At 41.5% G+C, this 19,852-nt stretch overlaps 1 protein-coding gene across 1 annotated transcript; it reads left to right on the top strand.

The window, feature by feature from the left end:
* Positions 1–6,974: 6,974 nt before the first annotated feature.
* Positions 6,975–18,816, top strand: LOC141197643 (uncharacterized). The gene is made up of 7 exons (XM_073662724.1): positions 6,975–7,007; positions 8,619–8,768; positions 8,898–9,077; positions 9,161–9,284; positions 9,368–9,465; positions 9,663–9,753; positions 16,381–18,816. The coding sequence occupies exons 1-7, from the start codon at positions 6,975–6,977 to the stop codon at positions 17,226–17,228; spliced, it is 1,524 nt and encodes a 507-aa protein (XP_073518825.1). The 3' UTR covers positions 17,229–18,816.
* The last annotated feature ends 1,036 nt before the right edge of the window (positions 18,817–19,852 follow it).

The following is a 19,852-nucleotide window of genomic DNA, read 5'->3' on the forward strand; positions in this document are numbered from 1 at the left end:
GCAGAGCCGCGTGTGTACGAGGTGTGCGGAGCCGAGCCCCGTGTCACTATGTCACTTATCTTTATAAATAAACATACAGTACAGAATATATACATACTGACCCTATACACATACAGTACAGAATCTATACATACTGACCCTATACACATACAGTACAGAATCTATACATACTGACCCTATATACATACAGTACAGAATATACACATACTGACCCTATATACATACAGTACAGAATCTATACATACTGACCCTATATACATACAGTACAGAATCTATACATTCTGACCCTATACATATACAGTACACAATATATACATACTGACCCTATACACATACAGTACAGAATATATACATACTGACCCTATATACATACAGTACAGAATACATACATACTGACCCTATATACATACAGTACAGAATATATACAAACTGACCCTATATACATACAGTACAGAATATATACATACTGACCCTATACACATACAGTACAGAATATATACAGTACATACTGATCCTATATATATACAGTACAGAATATATACATAGTGACCCTATATACATACAGTACAGAATATATACATACTGACCCTATATACATACAGTACAGAATATATACATACTGACCCTATACACATACAGTACAGAATATATACATACTGACCCTATACACATACAGTACAGAATATATACAGTACATACTGATCCTATATATATATAGTACAGAATATATACATAGTGACCCTATATACATACAGTACAGAATATATACATACTGACCCTATACACATACAGTACAGAATCTATACATACTGACCCTATATACATACAGTACAGAATATACACATACTGACCCTATATACATACAGTACAGAATCTATACATACTGACCCTATATACATACAGTACAGAATCTATACATTCTGACCCTATACATATACAGTACACAATATATACATACTGACCCTATACACATACAGAATATATACATACTGACCCTATATACATACAGTACAGAATATATACATATTGACCCTATACACATACAGTACAGAATATATACATACTGACCCTATACACATACAGTACAGAATCTATACATACTGACCCTATATACATACAGTACAGAATATACACATACTGACCCTATAGACATACAGTACAGAATCTATACATACTGACCCTATATACATACAGTACAGAATCTATACATTCTGACCCTATACATATACAGTACACAATATATACATACTGACCCTATACACATACAGTACAGAATATATACATACTGACCCTATATACATACAGTACAGAATACATACATACTGACCCTATATACATACAGTACAGAATATATACAAACTGACCCTATATACATACAGTACAGAATATATACATACTGACCCTATACACATACAGTACAGAATATATACAGTACATACTGATCCTATATATATACAGTACAGAATATATACATAGTGACCCTATATACATACAGTACAGAATATATACATACTGACCCTATATACATACAGTACAGAATATATACATACTGACCCTATACACATACAGTACAGAATATATACATACTGACCCTATACACATACAGTACAGAATATATACAGTACATACTGATCCTATATATATATAGTACAGAATATATACATAGTGACCCTATATACATACAGTACAGAATATATACATACTGACCCTATACACATACAGTGCAGACTATATACATACTGACCCTATATACATACAGTACAGAATATATACATACTGACCCTATACACATACAGTACAGAACATATACATACTGACCCTATACACATACAGTACAGAATATATACATACTGACCCTATATACATACAGTACAGAATATATACATACTGACCCTATACACATACAGATTATATACATACTGACCCTATATACATACAGTACAGAATAAATACATACTGACCCTATACACATACAGAATATATACATACTGACCCTATATACATACAGTACAGAATATATACATATTGACCCTATACACATACAGTACAGAATATATACATACTGACCCTATACACATACAGTACAGAATATATACATACTGACCCTATACACATACAGTACAGAATATATACAGTACATACTGATCCTATATATATATAGTACAGAATATATACATAGTGACCCTATATACATACAGTACAGAATATATACATACTGACCCTATATACATACAGTACAGAATATATACATATTGACCCTATACACATACAGTACAGAATATATACATACTGACCCTATACACATACAGTACAGAATATATACAGTACATACTGATCCTATATACAGTGCCTACAAGTAGTATTCAACCCCCTGCAGATTTAGCTGGTTTGATAAGATGCAAATAAGTTAGAGCCTTCAAACTGCAAACGAGAGTAGGTTTTATGAACAGAAGCATAAATCTTACAAACAAAAAAGTTATGTTGCTCAGTTGAATTTTATTAAATTTTAAACATAAAAGTGTGGGTCAATTATTATACAACCCCTATGTTTAATATTTTGTGGAATAACCCTTGTTTGCAATTACAGCTAATAATCGTCTTTTATAAGACCTGATCAGGCCGGCACAGGTCTGTGGAGTTATCTTGGCCCACTCCTCCATGCAGATCTTCTCCAAGTTATCTAGGTTCTTTGGGTGTCTCATGTGGACTTTATTCTTGAGCTCCTTCCACAAGTTTTCAATTGGGTTAAGGTCAGGAGACTGACTAGGCCACTCCAACACCTTGACTTTTTCCCTCTTGAACCAGGCCTTGGTTTTCTTGGCTGTGTGCTTTGGGTCGTTGTCTTGTTGGAAGATGAAATTACGACCCATCTTAAGATCCTTGATGGAGGAGCGGAGGTTCTTGGCCAAAATCTCCAGGTAGGCCGTGCTATCCATCTTCCCATGGATGCGGACCAGATGGCCAGGCCCCTTGGCAGAGAAACAGCCCCACAGCATGATGCTGCCACCACCATGCTTGACTGTAGGGATGGTATTCTTGGGGTCATATGCAGTGCCATCCAGTCTCCAAACGTCACGTGTGTGGTTGGCACCAAAGATCTCGATCTTGGTCTCATCAGACCATAGAACCTTGAACCAGTCTGTCTCAGAGTCCTCCAAGTGATCATGAGCAAACTGTAGACGAGCCTTGACATGACGCTTTGAAAGTAAAGGTACCTTACGGGCTCGTCTGGAACGGAGACCATTGCGGTGGAGTACGTTACTTATGGTATTGACTGAAACCAATGTCCCCACTGCCATGAGATCTTCCCGGAGCTCCTTCCTTGTTGTCCTTAGGTTAGCCTTGACTCTTCGGACAAGCCTGGCCTCGGCACAGGAGGACACTTTCTAAGGCTGTCCTGGCCGTGGAAGGCTAACAGTAGTTCCATAAGCCTTCCACTTACGGATGATGCTCCCAACAGTGGAGACAGGTAAGCCCAACTCCTTGGAAAGGGTTTTGTACCCCTTGCCAGCCTTGTGACCCTCCACGATCTTGTCTCTGATGGCCTTGGAATGCTCCTTTGTCTTTCCCATGTTGACCATGTCTGAGTGCTGTTCACAAGTTTGGGGAGGGTCTTAAATAGTCAGAAAAGGCTGGCAAAAGAGATCTTTAATCCACACATGTGAAGCTCATTATTCTTGGTGCCTGAACTACTTCTTAATACTTTAGGGGGACCAAACAGAATTCTTGTGGTTTGAGGGGTTGAATAATAAATGACACTCTGAATTAACTTTTTACGTTTTAAAAAAAAAAAAAAAAATTTGCTGCAGTGCATTTCCCACTTCCAGGCTGATCTACAGTACAAATGTCACAATGCCAAGTTAATTCCGCATGTGTCAACCAGCTAAATCTGCAGGGGGTTGAATACTACTTGTAGGCACTGTATATACAGTACAGAATATATACATAGTGACCCTATATACATACAGTACAGAATATATACATACTGACCCTATACACATACAGTGCAGACTATATATATACTGACCCTATATACATACAGTACAGAATATATACATACTGACCCTATACACATACAGTACAGAATATATACATACTGACCCTATACACATACAGTGCAGAATATATACATACTGACCCTATACACATACAGTACAGAATATATACATACTGACCCTATACACCGCGTGCAGAATTATTAGGCAAATGCGTATTTTGATCACATGATACTTTTTATACATGTTGTCCTACTCCAAGCTACGTAGGCTTGAGAGCCAACTACCAATTAAGTAAATCTGGTGATGTGCATCTCTGTAATGAGGAGGGGTGTTGACTAATGACATCAACACCCTATATAAGGTGTGCTTAATTATTAGGCAACTTCCTTTCCTTTGGCAAAATGGGTCAGAAGAGAGATTTGACGGGCTCTGAAAAGTCCAAAATTGTGAGATGTCTTGCAGAGGGATGCAGCAGTCTTGAAATTTCCAAACTTTTGAAGCGTGATCACCGAACAATCAAGCGTTTCGTGACAAATAGACAACAGGGTCGCAAGAAGCGTGTTGGCCAAAAAAGGCGCAAAATAACTGCCCATGAATTGAAGAAAATCAAGCGTGAAGCTGCCAAGATGCCATTCGCCACCAGTTTTGTCATATTTCAGAGCTGCAAGGTTACTGGAGTATCAAAAAGCACAAGGTGTGCGATACTCAGGGACATGGCCAAGTTGTATTTTAGAGGATTATTTTTATTATTGATCAACAACTATGTTCTCAATCAACCCAAAAGACTCAAATATCCAAGATTAATATTTTTGGAAGTTGGAGTGGGCTTTTTTTTCGATTTGGCTATCTTAGGAGGATATATGTTTGTGCAGGTAACTATTACTGTGCAGAATTATTAGGCAACTTAATAAAAAACAAATATAATCCCATCTCCCTTGCTTATTTTCACCAGGTAAACCAATATCAGTGCACAAAATTTAGAAATAAACATTTCTGACATGCAAAAACAAAAACAAAAAAAATTACTGATGAATATAGCCACCTTTCTTTATGATGACACTCAACAGCCTTCCATCCATAGATTCTGTCAGTTGCTTGATCTGTTTTCAATCAACATTGCGTGCAGCAGCCACCACATCCTCCCAGACACTGTTCCGAGAGGTGTACTGTTTTCCCTCCCTGTAGATCTCACATTTTATGATGGACCACAGGTTCTCTATGGCAGGGTTCCCCAACTCCAGTCCTCAAGGCCCACCAACAGGTCATGTTTTCAGGATTTCCTTAGTATTAGATTTGTGGACCTAACTGTATTCATATATTTACACTATATGGACAAATGTTGCATCTCTTGCCCCCAAAACAAAACCGAAAATGTTCTCCTGCCCCTTTTCCTAACTCCCAATCCCCAAATAGACAAGGACATTGGGAGTTTCCAATCCTCCCCCTTTTCTAGATTTCTGGAGATAAAGCATCTTCAGCCTCGGCTCTTTACCTCCTACAGACAACATGGTGGGAAAATGACCCACTTTTTATTAGTCTTTTTTTTAACGGAAGTTACAATAAAATGTCCCCAATCCCTTTTCCCTTCCCCCAATCCATAATGCTGGGGTAAGATTATCTCTACAGAGACCCCTGTACAGGAATATTAGGGCTCCAGCGACATCACATCTATTATACAGAGAATAGCGCTATCTCCATAGCTCTGTACACAAGGACATAGAGATCAGACAAGGTCCTCATATTCAGGCAGCTTCTATTTTACTCCAACCCTCTTTATAAGAACAAGATCAGAGTCTCATTATACCGAGCAGAGAAGCTCCAGGGACAAAGACCCCGTCTGGTCCTCGACCGAACCTGGAGACTATAGAGCTCTATACAGTGTACACATGCGGCTCCGCTCCGTACACCTCGTACACATGCGGCTCCGCTCCGTACACCTCGTACACACGCGGCTCCGCTCCGTACACGTCGTACACGCGCGGCTCCGCTCCGTACACATCATACACGCGCGGCTCTGCTTCGTACACACGCGGCTCTGCTCCGTACACCTCGTACACGCGCGGCTCTGCTCCGTACACCTCGTACACGCGCGGCTCCGCTCCGTACACCTCGTACACGCGCGGCTCCGCTCCGTACACCTCGTACACGCGCGGCTCCGCTCCGTACACCTCGTACACGCGCGGCTCCGCTCCGTACACCTCGTACACGCGCGGCTCCGCTCCGTACACCTCGTACACACGGCTCCGCTCCGTACACCTCGTACACGCGCGGCTCCGCTCCGTACACCTCGTACACGCGCGGCTCCGCTCCGTACACCTCGTACACGCGCGGCTCCGCTCCGTACACCTCGTACACGCGCGGCTCCGCTCCGTACACCTCGTACACGCGCGGCTCCGCTCCGTACACCTCGTACACGCGCGGCTCCGCTCCGTACACCTCGTACACGCGCGGCTCTGCTCCGTACACCTCGTACACACGCGGCTCTGCTCCGTACACCTCGTACACACGCGGCTCTGCTACATCCACACTGTAAACCCCTCCTGACCCCACACATAAACTTCAGCTCATCCAGCACCATGACAACCAGCACAGCAGAGTCCTGCATCCACTGAGGCCCCTGATCATGTGACCCCTGACTCCTCCCCCCTGTGACCTCATCACAGCTCCTGTGCGCACAGAGCAGCCATATATGTGGTGGCGGCTCTGCAGGTGGAGGTATGTGGAGACCCCCATTACTGGGCGGAGGGGGCATTAACCCCTTCAGCACGGAGACTCTTTGGGGGTCTCTGTGTGGTGTGAACAGTGAGGTAACAGCTGTGGACAGAATGCGGCATAGCTGGTTCCCATCCACATTAGATCCATTCAGACGACTGCAGGATGAAGGACAGAAGCCCAGAGAAGTCCTCACACAACGCCATTATTCCTCTCCTAGTTCCGTCCAACACAATAATTGCTGCTGTTACACAGCCAATAAACATGCGGGGATTGCCCGCCATACACAGTAATCCGGTATCCATGTTGGATACTGGCATTACTGTGATTGGCCGGTCGTATTGGGTCTTACAGCAGTGTTCCCCAACTCCAGTCCTCAAGGCCCACCGACAGGTCATGTTTTCAGGATTTCACTGGTGATAATTACATCACCTGAGCCATACTAAGAAAGTCCTGAAAACATGACCTGTCGGTGGGCCTTGAGGACTGGAGTTGGGGAACACTGTCTTATAGAACCTCTTCTAACACCGACCATCGTACATCAGAACTTTTATCTCCGAGAAATGTCTGGCCACGGTGGTCTCACCAAACTTCTGCTCTTTTTCAATTTTTTTTTAGCAGCGGCCGCAGTGGATTTCATCCTAGATTCATAGAGCCGAATAGAGGACGATGTTCCTTCAGTCTGATTGTAATTGATCGTGATGTTTGTCCAACGTCCACTTTACCACAAGGCACTTTAACGAGTAAATCACTAGAACTGTAGCAGGTAAAAAAACACCAATATCCACAGGTGTCCCCTCTTATTGGTGGGAAAACTATCACCTTTAGGCTGAGTTCACACGATGCGTTTTTCATGCGTTTCCGCGGCGTTTTTGCAGTTGAGTAAACGCTGCGGAAACGCATTAAAAACGCATGGTAGAAGGGCAGCAATGTTCCTCAATTGAAATCCGCATGTGCTGTGCCCATGATGCGGATTTTTCCGCAGCGTAAACGCTGCGGTCAAAAATCCGCAGCATGTCAATTAATTTTGCGGAAACGCTGCTCTTTTGCCGCCATTGACTTGCATTAGACCGCATGGAATCCGCATCACTGTATATGTTGATGCGCTTTTCATGCGGTCTAATGTGCGGATGGTACCCGGGTGTGGATGAGAGGACTCGCATCCAGACCCAGGTACCACTAAAAAAAAAAAGAATAAAATAAAAAATATATATATTCTCACCTTCTGACGGCCCGCGCTGCGTCCTGCTGGCTTCCCGGGCACTTCGCGGTTGAATGAAGGACCTTCGCTGACGTCAGAGTCATGTGACGGGTCACGTGACGCTGACGTCGGAAGGTCCTAAAGTCTTCACTGCCGGCAGCCGGGACCGAGCGAAGCAGGACACCGGGGGCCATCAGAGGGTAAAGTATATATTTATTTTTTATTTTTTGACATTCACACTATATAAATCCATGCCGGTTGCATGGATTTATATAGTGTAAAGTTGACAAGCACTTTCCAAGTGATGCTCAAATCGCTTGGGAAGCGCTTGTCAACCCGCATGCGGAAATGAAAGTGAAGACCGCTTCATTTCCGCATGTCCCTGGCAGGAAACCGCATGTACAATCCGCATGCGTTTTTTCCTGCCAGAGAGATGCAGAAACGCTCAGGAAAAAATCCTGAGCATTTCTGCATCGTGTGCACATACCCTTAATAATCCTCCAACAGTTCTGGCATGACAAACACAGAAAAGTGCATGAAGGAGATGTCATAGTCAGCAATTCAACTGGTGTTCCATCCATACAAGACTAGAGAATACAACATCTACACGTTCTATCTCCTGATATATTTCCCTCATTGTCTTCAGTAATTGTATTATTACACAGGATTTTTATGATGTTACATTGGCTTATCTTCTTCTCATTCAGGTCTCTACAATATCGGATCCTCTCAGTGAAGATCTTCTATATAACAGAATTTTTCTGAATCACCCTTCAAGAATGGATATGGACAGAGACAAGATGGCGGAGAGGATATTACACCTCACCCTAGAGATCCTCTTCCGTCTTACTGGAGAGGTGAGAGATTCTGATGACGTCACATTACATCATTCTTATCTATGGGAATAACAGATGGACAGAACTAGAGAGGTGAGGACTCTGGAAATGTCTGTAGTGAGATTTATTAATGTGTCTCTCCATGATCAGGATTACACAGTAGTGAAGAAGACCTCTAGTGAGCGCTGTCAGGACCCTGTGTCTGAGGGATGGGGAAGACCCCTGAGCCCAATCACAGGGCCTCCATCTCACCCCCTGATACATGAGGACATCAATGACCAGAAGATCCTAGAACTCACCTACAAGATGATTGAGCTGCTGACTGGAGAGGTGACACAGCTGGGAATGCTGGGACATTATACAGTAACACTATGAAGGGATCGGGGAGATGACTGTATCATTGTATGTGTCAGGTTCCTATAAGGTGTCAGGATGTCGCTGTCTATTTCTCCATGGGGGAGTGGGAGTATTTAGAAGGATACAAAGATCTGTACAAGGACATCATGATGGAGGTTCCCCAGCCCCTCACATCACCAGGTAATAGACAGGACTAAATACACACAACCTATAATTGTCTGTATGTCAAGAATGAATTCCGTCCCTGTATGTGTTTCCTCCAGATCTATCCAGTAAGAGAACAACACCAGAGAGATGTCCCCGTCCTCTTCTTCCACAGGACTGTAAACAAGAAGATCCCAATGTTCCTCAGGATCATCAGGTAGATGGAGAGAAGGTGTCATGAGATCTCCCCTATGATGTGTAGACGGCTGTGAAGGTCTTGTGTTCAGTCTTGTTTTATCCACCAGTATTATATGTTTTCTATTTGTGTAATGAGAACGGTGGAGATGTCAGGATTAGAGCTGATCATAGATGTGACTTCTCCTCTGTCTGTGACTTTTACAATATTTGTTTCAGGGTGAAGATCTGACCCATATTAATACTACAGAGACATATGTGAGGGGTGATGAGCGGTGTAAAGAGGAGATTCCTACATATGACTACCCAGGTGAGTAGTAACCACTAAATGCAGAGAAGTTACATATTCTCCTCAGTCACCAGCTGTGGCTGCTTTATCGGTTGTGTAGTCCGGCCGTATCACAATCGTGTCATCACCATTTTGCCTCTAGACCACAACATTCTCCTCCATCCAAAACTGTTCAAATGACTTTGGGCATTGAAAGCCCTTTTCCGTAGAACTTACAACCTGGAGGATCCACCTACTCCCTGGGATTAGGAGACGCTGACCGTTACCTGCCCAGATCTGTAAACTATAAAGCCAAATGACAGCGTACGTAGAATGTGCTGACAAGTTAGAAAATCACTTGAAGAAAAACATTATGATGGGTCTGTAAGAGAAAGCGGAGGGTAATGATGCTGTTGGCTTCCTAGAACCCTGATATCTTATTGGATGAATCTACCTTCTCTCCCTTCTGTGCAGCTGAATGTGCTCATATGGTCCCTACAAGACCAGGTCCAGTCTTTATGACGAAATTAACCTTTTTTTTTCACAGTTTTTGACTGCAGTATTTTGTGCCCAAAATACTCTGATTTGACCCCTTCCTGCAGCCAGTTTTTTGTTCCTATCTGGGCTCATTTTTCGAATATGACGTGTGTCACTTTATGTGGTGATAACTTTGGAATTCTTCACAAAGGATAATAGGAAACAAATGGACCTTGCAAATTATTTTCCAACTTCTCTTGAATCCGACACTACCTTATATACGATTGTACACTACTGTCTGGGCACATGGCAGGTTAAGAAGGGAAGGAGTGACATTTAGCTATTTGAATGCAGATCTTGCTGGAATAGTTTGCAGACACAATGTATTGGGGGCCCTGTTCATGGTCACCTGGCAGCTCAAAAGATGGCCACCACGAACAGGCTTGGCGCTATCTACTCCATGTTCTTAGTGTTTTCTTACGCCCTAATCTTAGTGGCTGGATAGATCCTGCGTCGCCCAGAACTTTTGGTTCTGACTTCTCCTCCATTACCAGCGATGCCTGCAGAATGAATAAGGCTTCTGGTGACAGAAGCAGACTTCACGGGAGCAGAGATCCCAGAGAAGATGGGACACACCATTTGCAGAATCTCTAATACGACAAAATGGCAGAAAACCAGATCAGTAGAAATCCCCATAAAGTGATTCCATTTTGGAAACTATAACCCTCAGTGAAATAATCTATAGGAGAAGTGACTATTTTGACTCCACATACACTTTCCGGAAATTAGCACGCAGTGGATGTTGGAGAATGAATCTTGTACATTTGCCATTTTATTACCAAACACATAGTGGCCAGATTGTGCTCCAGGAGACACACACCGTAAAGTAAGTGGGTTCTTCTCACTATAGTAATACCATATACTGTACATGGATGCTAAATGTGGTTTGGGCACACTGCAAGGCTCGGAAGCGAGGGGGGAAATTTGACTTTGGGAGAGCTGATATTGCTGGATTGGTTTATGGAAGCCATGTTGATTCTCAAGAGCTTTTGAGCCACTAATAATGTGGAAAACTCTGTTTTTCCACTGTCAGATGATCGACCTGAGTGGGGACTTGTTTTTTATGAGATGAGTAGAAGTTTTTATTGGTATAATTTTTGGCTTTTTATTCCATATTTGGGAGGCAGAATGAACAAATAGTTGAACACCACACTCTACTGGTTCATCCTATGAGGTGTTCTATTAGACTGTGATCTGTCAGTGTCTTAGTGAATAATTCCATATTTTTGCATAACTTGCCGTTTTTACGGATAGTTTAAGTAGAAATATTAACCCCTTTCTGACGTATGACCTAATAGTACGTCATGGTGACCTGGGCCGATTTTACCAATGACGTACTATTAGGTCATATGGCAATCGCGTGGCACACAAGTGGTGCGGGGCGATCGCCGCTGGGTATCAGCTGATAGTCACAGCTGACACCCGGTACTATGTGCAGGGAGCGGTCCCGCACCGCTCCCGGCACATTAACCCCCTCAATGCTGCGATCGAAGTCGATCGCAACATTACGGTGGCAAGGGGAGGTGATCGCGATACTCACCTCCTCTTCCGCCCTCCAGCGCTGTCTGCTGCGGCTTCCTGGATGTTGCCATGATGACCCGATGTCGTCATGACAACATCCGGGTCACCAGACAGCAGGAAGATTCTTTGGGCATGCACAGTGCATGACCAAAGAATGTTCTCCCTGTGCAGCACTGACAGCCTGTGTAGCACAGGAATGGTGCTGCATTCCTGTGCTATACAGGCGATCAGAATAAAAAACGTGAAAGTCCCAGAGTGGGACATAGAATAAAAGTCCACAAAGTGTTAAAAAATAAATAAATAAATAAAAAAATTGTAAAAATATTTAAAAAAATAATAATAATAATCCACCAAAAATAAAAATATAATGTACCCATCAATAAATATTATTATGAAAAAAAAAACAATAAAAGTACACATATTTGGTATCGCTGCGTCCGGAACGACCTGACCTATAAAACTGTCCCACTAGCTAGCCCCTTCAGTGAACATGGTAAAAAAAAAAAAAAGGAACCAAAAAACAATGCTTTATCATCATACTGTCAAACAAAAAATCAAATAACACGCGATCAAAAACACGAATATAAATAAAAATGGTACCGCTGAAAATGTCATCTTATCCTGCAAAAAACAAGCCACCATACAGCTCCATCAGCCGAAAAATAAAAAAGTTATAGCTCTCAGAATAAAGCAATGCAAAAAAATATTTTTTTCTATAAAATAGCTTTTATTGTGTAAAAGCGCCAAAACATAGAAAAACTATATAAATGTGGTACCGCTGTAAACGTACTGACCCGAAGAATAATGCTGACTTATCAATTTTACCACACGCGGAACAGAATAAAAAAATAAACATAAAAACAATTCTGGAATTGCTGGTTTTTGTTTATTCTGCCTCCCAAAAATTGGAATAGAAAGCGATCAAAAAATGTCACGTGCCTGAAAATGGCACCAATAACAACGTCAAGTCATCTCGCAAAAAACAAGCCCTCATACGACTCTGTCGGCCAAAATATGGAAAAATTATAGCTCTCAAAATATGCTGATGCAAAAACTAGGTTTTGCAAAAAAATGCGTCTTTTAGTGTGTGACAGCTGTCAATCATAAAAACTCGATATGATTCTAGTATCGCTGCAGTCTCACCAACCCGAAGAATAAGGTCGTCTAATCACTTATACTGCACGAGGAACGGCGTAAAAAATAAACTCTCGGGTTAGGGTTGGGCTAGAGTTAGGGTTGTGATGTGGTTGGGATTTTTTTCAAAAGTAAAAAAAAAAAAGATGATGATATGGCGACTAGTATTGAGCGCAAGTATGCACTGACTATCGCAGGTGCTCAAGTGACATGCTCGAGTCTCTGCCCCATATGCTTCATGGCCAAAAAAACCTCACGGGGATTGCCTGCCATGCACGAGCGATCCCCGTATATTTTTTTTTGCATACCCATGTACCTGATGCAAACTCAAGTAGCAAGCACTCGCGCTCAAGACTAATGACAACTTATTCAATATGATGACCTAATGTTATCACATTCTGTGTCGTACCTCTGGATTCAAAATGTTCACTATACCCCTTGATAAAATCCTTGAGGGGTGTAGTTTCCAAAATGGGGTCACTTGTGGGGGGGGTTTCCACTGTTTAGGCACATCAGGGGCTCTCCAAACGCAACATGGCATCCGCTAATTTTTCAAGCAAATTTTACAAACAAAAAGTCAAATGGCGCTCCTTCCCTTCCGAACCCTGCCGTGTGCCCAAAAAGTGGTTTTCCCCCACATATGGGGTATCTGCTTACTCGGGAGAAATTGCACAACAAACTACATGGTGTAATTTCTCCTGTTACCCTTATGAAAATGCAAAATTGGGGACTGAAAAACATTTTTGTGGGAAAAATGTGAAAATTTTATTTTTACGTCTCAATGTTCTAAACTTCTGTGAAGCACCTGGGGGTTCAAGGTGCTCACCACACATCTAGATAAGTTCCCTGAGGGGTCTAGTTTCCAAAATGGTGTCACTTATGGGGGGTTTCCACTGTTTAGGCACATCAGGGGCTCTCCAAACGCAACATGTCGTCCGCTAATTATTCAAGCAACATTCAAAAAGTCAAATGGCGCTCCTTCTCTTCCGAGCTCTGCCGTGCGCCCAAACAGTCGTTTTTCCCCACGTATGGGGTATCTGCGTGCTCAGGGGAAATTGCACAACAAATTTTGGGGTCCACTTTTTCCTGTTACCCCTGCGAAAATAAAAAAAAATTGGGTCTAAAGTAACATTTTTGTGAAAAAAGTTAAATGTTAATTTTTTTCTTCCACATTCCAAAAATTCCTGTGAAGCACCTGAAGGGTTAATAAAGTTCTTGAACATGGTTTTGAGCACCTTGAGGAGTGCAGTTTTTAGAATGGTGTCACTTTTGGGTATTTTCTGTCATAACGACCCATCAAAGTGACTTCAAATGTGATGTGGTTCCTAAAAAAATGGTTTTGTAAATTTTGTTGTAAAAATGAGAAATCGCTGGTCAACTTTTAACCCTTATAGCTCCCTAATGAAAAAAAATTTTGGTTCCAAAATTGTGCTGATATAAAGTAGATATGTTGGAAATGTTATTTATTAACTATTTTGTGTGACATACAGTTATATGAAAAAGTTTGTGCACCCCTATTAATCTTAAGCTTAATGTTTTCTTAAAATTGGTGTTTTTGCAACAGCTATTTCAGATTGATATATGTAATAACTGTGGGACACAGTAATGTTTCTGCCTTGAAATGAGGTTTATTGTACTAACAGAAAATGTGCAATCTGCATTCAAACAAAATTTGACAGGTGCATAAGTATGGGCACCCTTATCATTTTCTTGTTTTAAATACTCCTACCTACTTTTTACTGACTTACTAAAGCACTTTTTTTGGTTTTGTAACCTCATTGAGCTTTGAACTTCATAGCCAGGTGTATGCAATCATGAGAAAAGCTACTTAAAGTGGCCACTTGCAAGTTGTTCTCCTGTTTGAATCTCCTCTGAAGATTGGCATCATGGGCTCCTCAAAATAACTGTCAAATGATCTGAAAACAAAGATTATTCAACATAGTTGTCCAGGGGAAGGATACAAAAAGCTGTCCCAGAGATTTAACCTGTCAGTTTCCACTGTGAGGAACATAGTAAGGAAATGGAAGAACACAGGGACAGTTCTTGTTAAGGCCAGAAGTGGCAGGCCAAGAAAAACATCAGAAAGGCAGAGAAGAAGAATGGTGAGATCAGTCAAGGACAATCCTCAGACCACCTCCAGAGAGCTGCAGCATCAACTTGCTGCAGATGGTGTCACTGTGCATCGGTCAACTATACAACGCACTTTGCACAAGGAGAAGCTGTATGGGAAAGTGATGCGAAAGAAGCCGTTTCTGTAAGCACGCCACAAACAGAGTCGGCTGAGGTATGCAAAAGCACATTTGGAGAAGCCAATTTCTTTTTGGAAGAAGGTCCTGTGGACTGATGAAACCAAGATTGAGTTGTTTGGTCATACAAAAAGGCGTTATGCATGGCGGCAAAAAAACACAGCATTCCAAGAAAAACACTTGCTACCCACAGTAAAATTTGGTGGAGGTTTCATCATGCTTTGGGGCTGTGTGGCCAATGCCGGCACCGGGAATATTGTTAAAGTTGAGGGACGCATGGATTTCACTCAGTATCAGCAGATTCTTGACAATAATGTTCAAGAATCAGTGATAAAGTTGAAGTTACGCAGGGGATGAATCTTTCCGCAAGACAATGATCCAATACACCGCTCCAAATCTACTCAGGCATTCATGCAGAGGAACAATTACAATGTTCTGGAATGGCCATCCCAGTCCCCAGACCTGAATATCATTGAACATCTGTGGGATCATTTGAAGAGGGCTGTCCATGCTCGGCGACCATCAAACTTAACTGAACTGGAATTGTTTTGTAAAGAGGAATGGTCAAAAATACCTTCATCTAGGATCCAGGAACTCATTAAAAGCTACAGGAAGCGACTAGAGGCTGTTATTTTTGCAAAAGGAGGATCTACTAAATATTAATGTCACTTTTCTGGTGAGGTGCCCATACTTATGCACCTGTCAAATTTTGTTTGAATGCAGATTGCACATTTTCTGTTAGTACAATAAACCTCATTTCAAGGCAGAAACATTACTGTGTTCAACAGTTATTACATATATCAAACTGAAATAGCTGTTGCAAAAACACCAATTTTTATAAAACATTAAGCTTAAGATTAATAGGGGTGCCCAAACTTTTTCATATAACTGTATCTCTCTGATTTAAGGGCATAAAAATTCAAATGTTTAAAATTGCATAATTTTCAAAATTTTCGCCAAATTTCCGTTTATTTCACAAATAAACGCAAGTGATATCGAAGAAATTTTACCACAATCATGAAGTACAATATGTCACGAAAAAACAATCTCAGAATCAGTGAGATCCGTTTAAGCGTTCCAGAGTAATTACCTCATAAAGTGACAGTGGTCAGAATTGTAAAAATTGGCCTGGTCATTAACGTGCAAACCACCCTCAGGGGTAAAGGGTTTCAAATATATAAAATTCAAAGATATTTTATTCTAAAATAATAATTGTTTTTATTCTTGGCAGGTGACTGCACCAGGAGATCAGAGGGACGGCCGACATCTTCAATTTTTAAATCAGATGATCTTAAGATCCCACAATATACAAATGAAGTGAATGCCATTACTCCAGATATACCATCAACCCTTCACAGCAAAGATCTATCATCTGATCCTTTGAAACGGGTTATATCTTCTGATTCATTACCGACTACTAAGGAAAATCAAAGTCACAAAATAAGCATTAAAAAACGAACTGATGATAAAGCAAATAAGTCATTTTCAAGTTCAGAATATGGAAACAGTTTTCCCTTCGAAAAGTCCTTTCTTAAACTTGAACAATTTCACACAGCAGAGAATAGATTTTTTTGTTCCAAGTGTGAGAAATGTTATAACCAGAAATCAGATCTTGTAAGACACCAGAGAAGTCACACAGGCGAGAAGCCATTTTCATGTTCAGAATGTGGGAAATGTTTTAACCAAAAATCTAATCTTAATTGCCACCAGAGAACTCACACAGGGGAGAAGCCTTTTTCATGTTCAGAATGTGGGAAATGTTTTAACCATAAATCGAATCTTAATTGCCACCAGAGAACCCACACAGGGGAGAAGCCTTTTTCATGTTCAGAATGTGGAAAATGTTTTAACCATAAATCAAATTTTATTAAGCACCAGAGAACCCACCCCGGAGAGAAGCCTTTTTCATGTTCAGAATGTGGGAAATGTTTTAACAATAACTCAGATTTTGTTAAACACCAGAGAATTCACACAGGGGAGAAGCCTTTTTCATGTTCTCAATGTGGGAAATGGTTTACACAGAAATCAACTCTTAATAAACATTGGAGAAGTCACACAGGGGAGAAGGCTTTTTCATGATCCGAATGTTGGATATGTGTTAACATAAAAATGTATCTTCTTAAAGGGGTTGCCCACTACTAGGACAACCTCTTGTCATTCCTCGTGTTTGACCTCGTTAACATAAAAACATTCATACTCACCTTCCTTGCCAGCGCCGTTGCAGCGGTGTCTGTACTTGTGTTCCCGGGGTTCGTGAGGCTGTTACATCACACGAGCCGTGCGCCCAGTCAGCGCCAGCTTCACTGTCCCCACCTTGGATGTATTGAACATCAACAGGAAGCCAGGGGTTTGACTGCTCTCCGATTCCCTCTTAATGTTTGATTTGTCCGAAGTTGGGGACAGTGATGTCATCTTTTACTTTTTAAAAATTACAAAAAGTAAAATGGGCCCATGCAAAAGTTTGGGCACTGTGCATGGTTACTACCTAGTAGCCAGCCAAGAGTCTTTCAATTCTTGTTTGAGGGATTTTCATCCATTTTTCCTTGGAAAATTCTTCCAGTTCTGTGAGATTCCTTGGTCATCTTGCACGCACTGCTATTGTGAGGTCTAGGCACATATGTTCAATGGTGTTCATATCAGGGGACTGAGGGCAGTTGTGAAACCTTTATCTTGCGCCTTTTGAGGGGTAGTCTATTGTGGATTTTGAGTTCTAATTTAACCTCATCGTTCCACAGGACTTGTTTCCAAAATGCATCAGGCTTCTTTTATATGTTCTTCTGCATACTTCTGATGCTGAATTTTATGGTGAGGATGCAGGACAGGTTTTCTTCTGATGAATCTTCCATGAAGGTGATATTTGTGCATGCGTCTCTGAACAGTAGAACAATGAACCACAACTCCTGATCATGCTAAATCTTTAGGAAGGTCTTTTGCAGTCAAGCAGGGGTTCTGATTTGCCTCTCTAGCAATACTACTAGTAGTTCTTACTGTAATGTTGCTTGGTCTTCTAGACCTTATCTTGACCTCCACTGTTCCTGTTAATTGTCATTTTTTAACTGAGGAAAGGGCAACTTGAAAACACTATGCTATCTTCTTATAGCCTTCTCCTACTTTGTGGGCCTCCACCATTTTCACTTTTGGTGTACAAGGCAGGTGCTTAGAAGTACCCATGGCTGCTGTTTTTTAGCACAAGGTTAGAAAAGGCTGGGTTTTTATAAAGCTGCGATATTTGCATCTCCTAGCCTTTCCTAATGACGATACTGCACAAGCTATAACCCTGACAGTCTAAGGTCTGAAACCTTGGTCAAAGTTATCTGAGCACACAAATTTTCAAGGGTGCCCAAACTTTTGCATCAACCTATTTTCATTTTTGTAATTGTTAAATTGAAAAAAATTACTATATACAGTATATATATTTTTTTGCCTAAAACACAAAGGAAATGTTTCATCTTTAACTTTAACCCTTTAAGAGATTAGAATAACAGTAATTTTGACCAGGGGTGCACAAACTTTTGCATGCCACTGTATAGAAGTTTTTATATGGTAGATTATATTTAATTGTAAATGAAGAGAAGGAGGTTGATTCCTCCTTTTTATACAAATCTCCAATTGATGTAATACCCAAAAGTTACCAATTTTTAAGTTCAAGATCTGGATTGCATTGCTCTAAAGTTTCTATAAGCGCTTTTATAGAGCGCAGTTAGCATAGAACTTATTTTGTTAGTCAGTACACCCCATAACTCTAATGCTGCATCTACCTTCAGTGATATACAGATTTTGTTTGTTGAGGTTCAAGATGTATGAATAAAAGGAAGATGGGATATTGAATGTTCCTACTAAGTGTCTTTCAATTGTTAAGTAATATAAGGGATTTCATATAGCATGCACAAACAGTTATCTTCACATGAGTATGATCAGGTCACTTACCAAGGGACCCGACACGTGTTTCACCACAGACGAAGTTGTGGTGAAACACGTATTGTAGGAACACTATACTTTGTATGGGGGAATGACAATACTGTGGGAACATTGTACTGTGTGTGGGGGAATGATAATACTGTGGGAACATAATGTATGTGGGGAAATGGCAGTCCTGTGGAAACATTTTAATGTGCAATAGCGGTATTGTGGAAGCATTATACTGTGTGTGGGGGGGGGTGGCAGTATTATGAGAAGATTATACTGTGTGGGGGGATAGCAGTACTGTGGGAACATTATACTGTGTTGGGATGGCGGTGCTGTGGGAACAATATACTGTGTGGGGGGATGGCGATTCTGTGGGAACATTATACCAGGTGGGGGATTGAGATACCGTTGGAACATTATAGTGTGTGTGGGGGGATGGCGATATTGTAGGAACATTATACAGTGTGTGGGGGGATGGCGATATTGTAGGAACATTACACTGTGTGGGGACATCATACATACTGCATAAGGGGCATAATGGGGGCATTACACTTTGTGGGGGCATCATACATACTGTATAAGGGGCATAATGGGGGCATTACACTGTGTGGGGGCATCATACATCCTGCATAAGGGGCATAATGGGGCATTACACTGTGTGGGGGCATCATACATCCTGCATAAGGGGCATAATGGGGGCATTACACTGTGTGGGGGCATCATACATCCTGCATAAGGGGCATAATGGGGCATTACACTGTGTGGGGGCATCATACATCCTGCATAAGGGGCATAAT

This window comes from Phyllobates terribilis, unplaced genomic scaffold (assembly GCF_046119375.1).
Source record: "Phyllobates terribilis strain yellow unplaced genomic scaffold, ASM4611937v1 Scaffold_85__1_contigs__length_6476398, whole genome shotgun sequence".
NCBI lineage: Eukaryota > Metazoa > Chordata > Amphibia > Anura > Dendrobatidae > Phyllobates > Phyllobates terribilis.

What these genes read in the sequence shown, in the direction of transcription:
- LOC141197643 (XM_073662724.1), top strand. Translation starts at nt 6,975, where the DNA reads ATGCGGGGATTGCCCGCCATACACAGTAATCCG. An exon ending in CCGCCATACACAGTAATCCG is followed by an intron (nt 7,008 to 8,618) that starts GTATCCATGTTG and finishes CTTCTCATTCAG; the next exon opens with GTCTCTACAATATCGGATCC. An exon ending in TCCTACATATGACTACCCAG is followed by an intron (nt 9,754 to 16,380) that starts GTGAGTAGTAAC and finishes TATTCTTGGCAG; the next exon opens with GTGACTGCACCAGGAGATCA.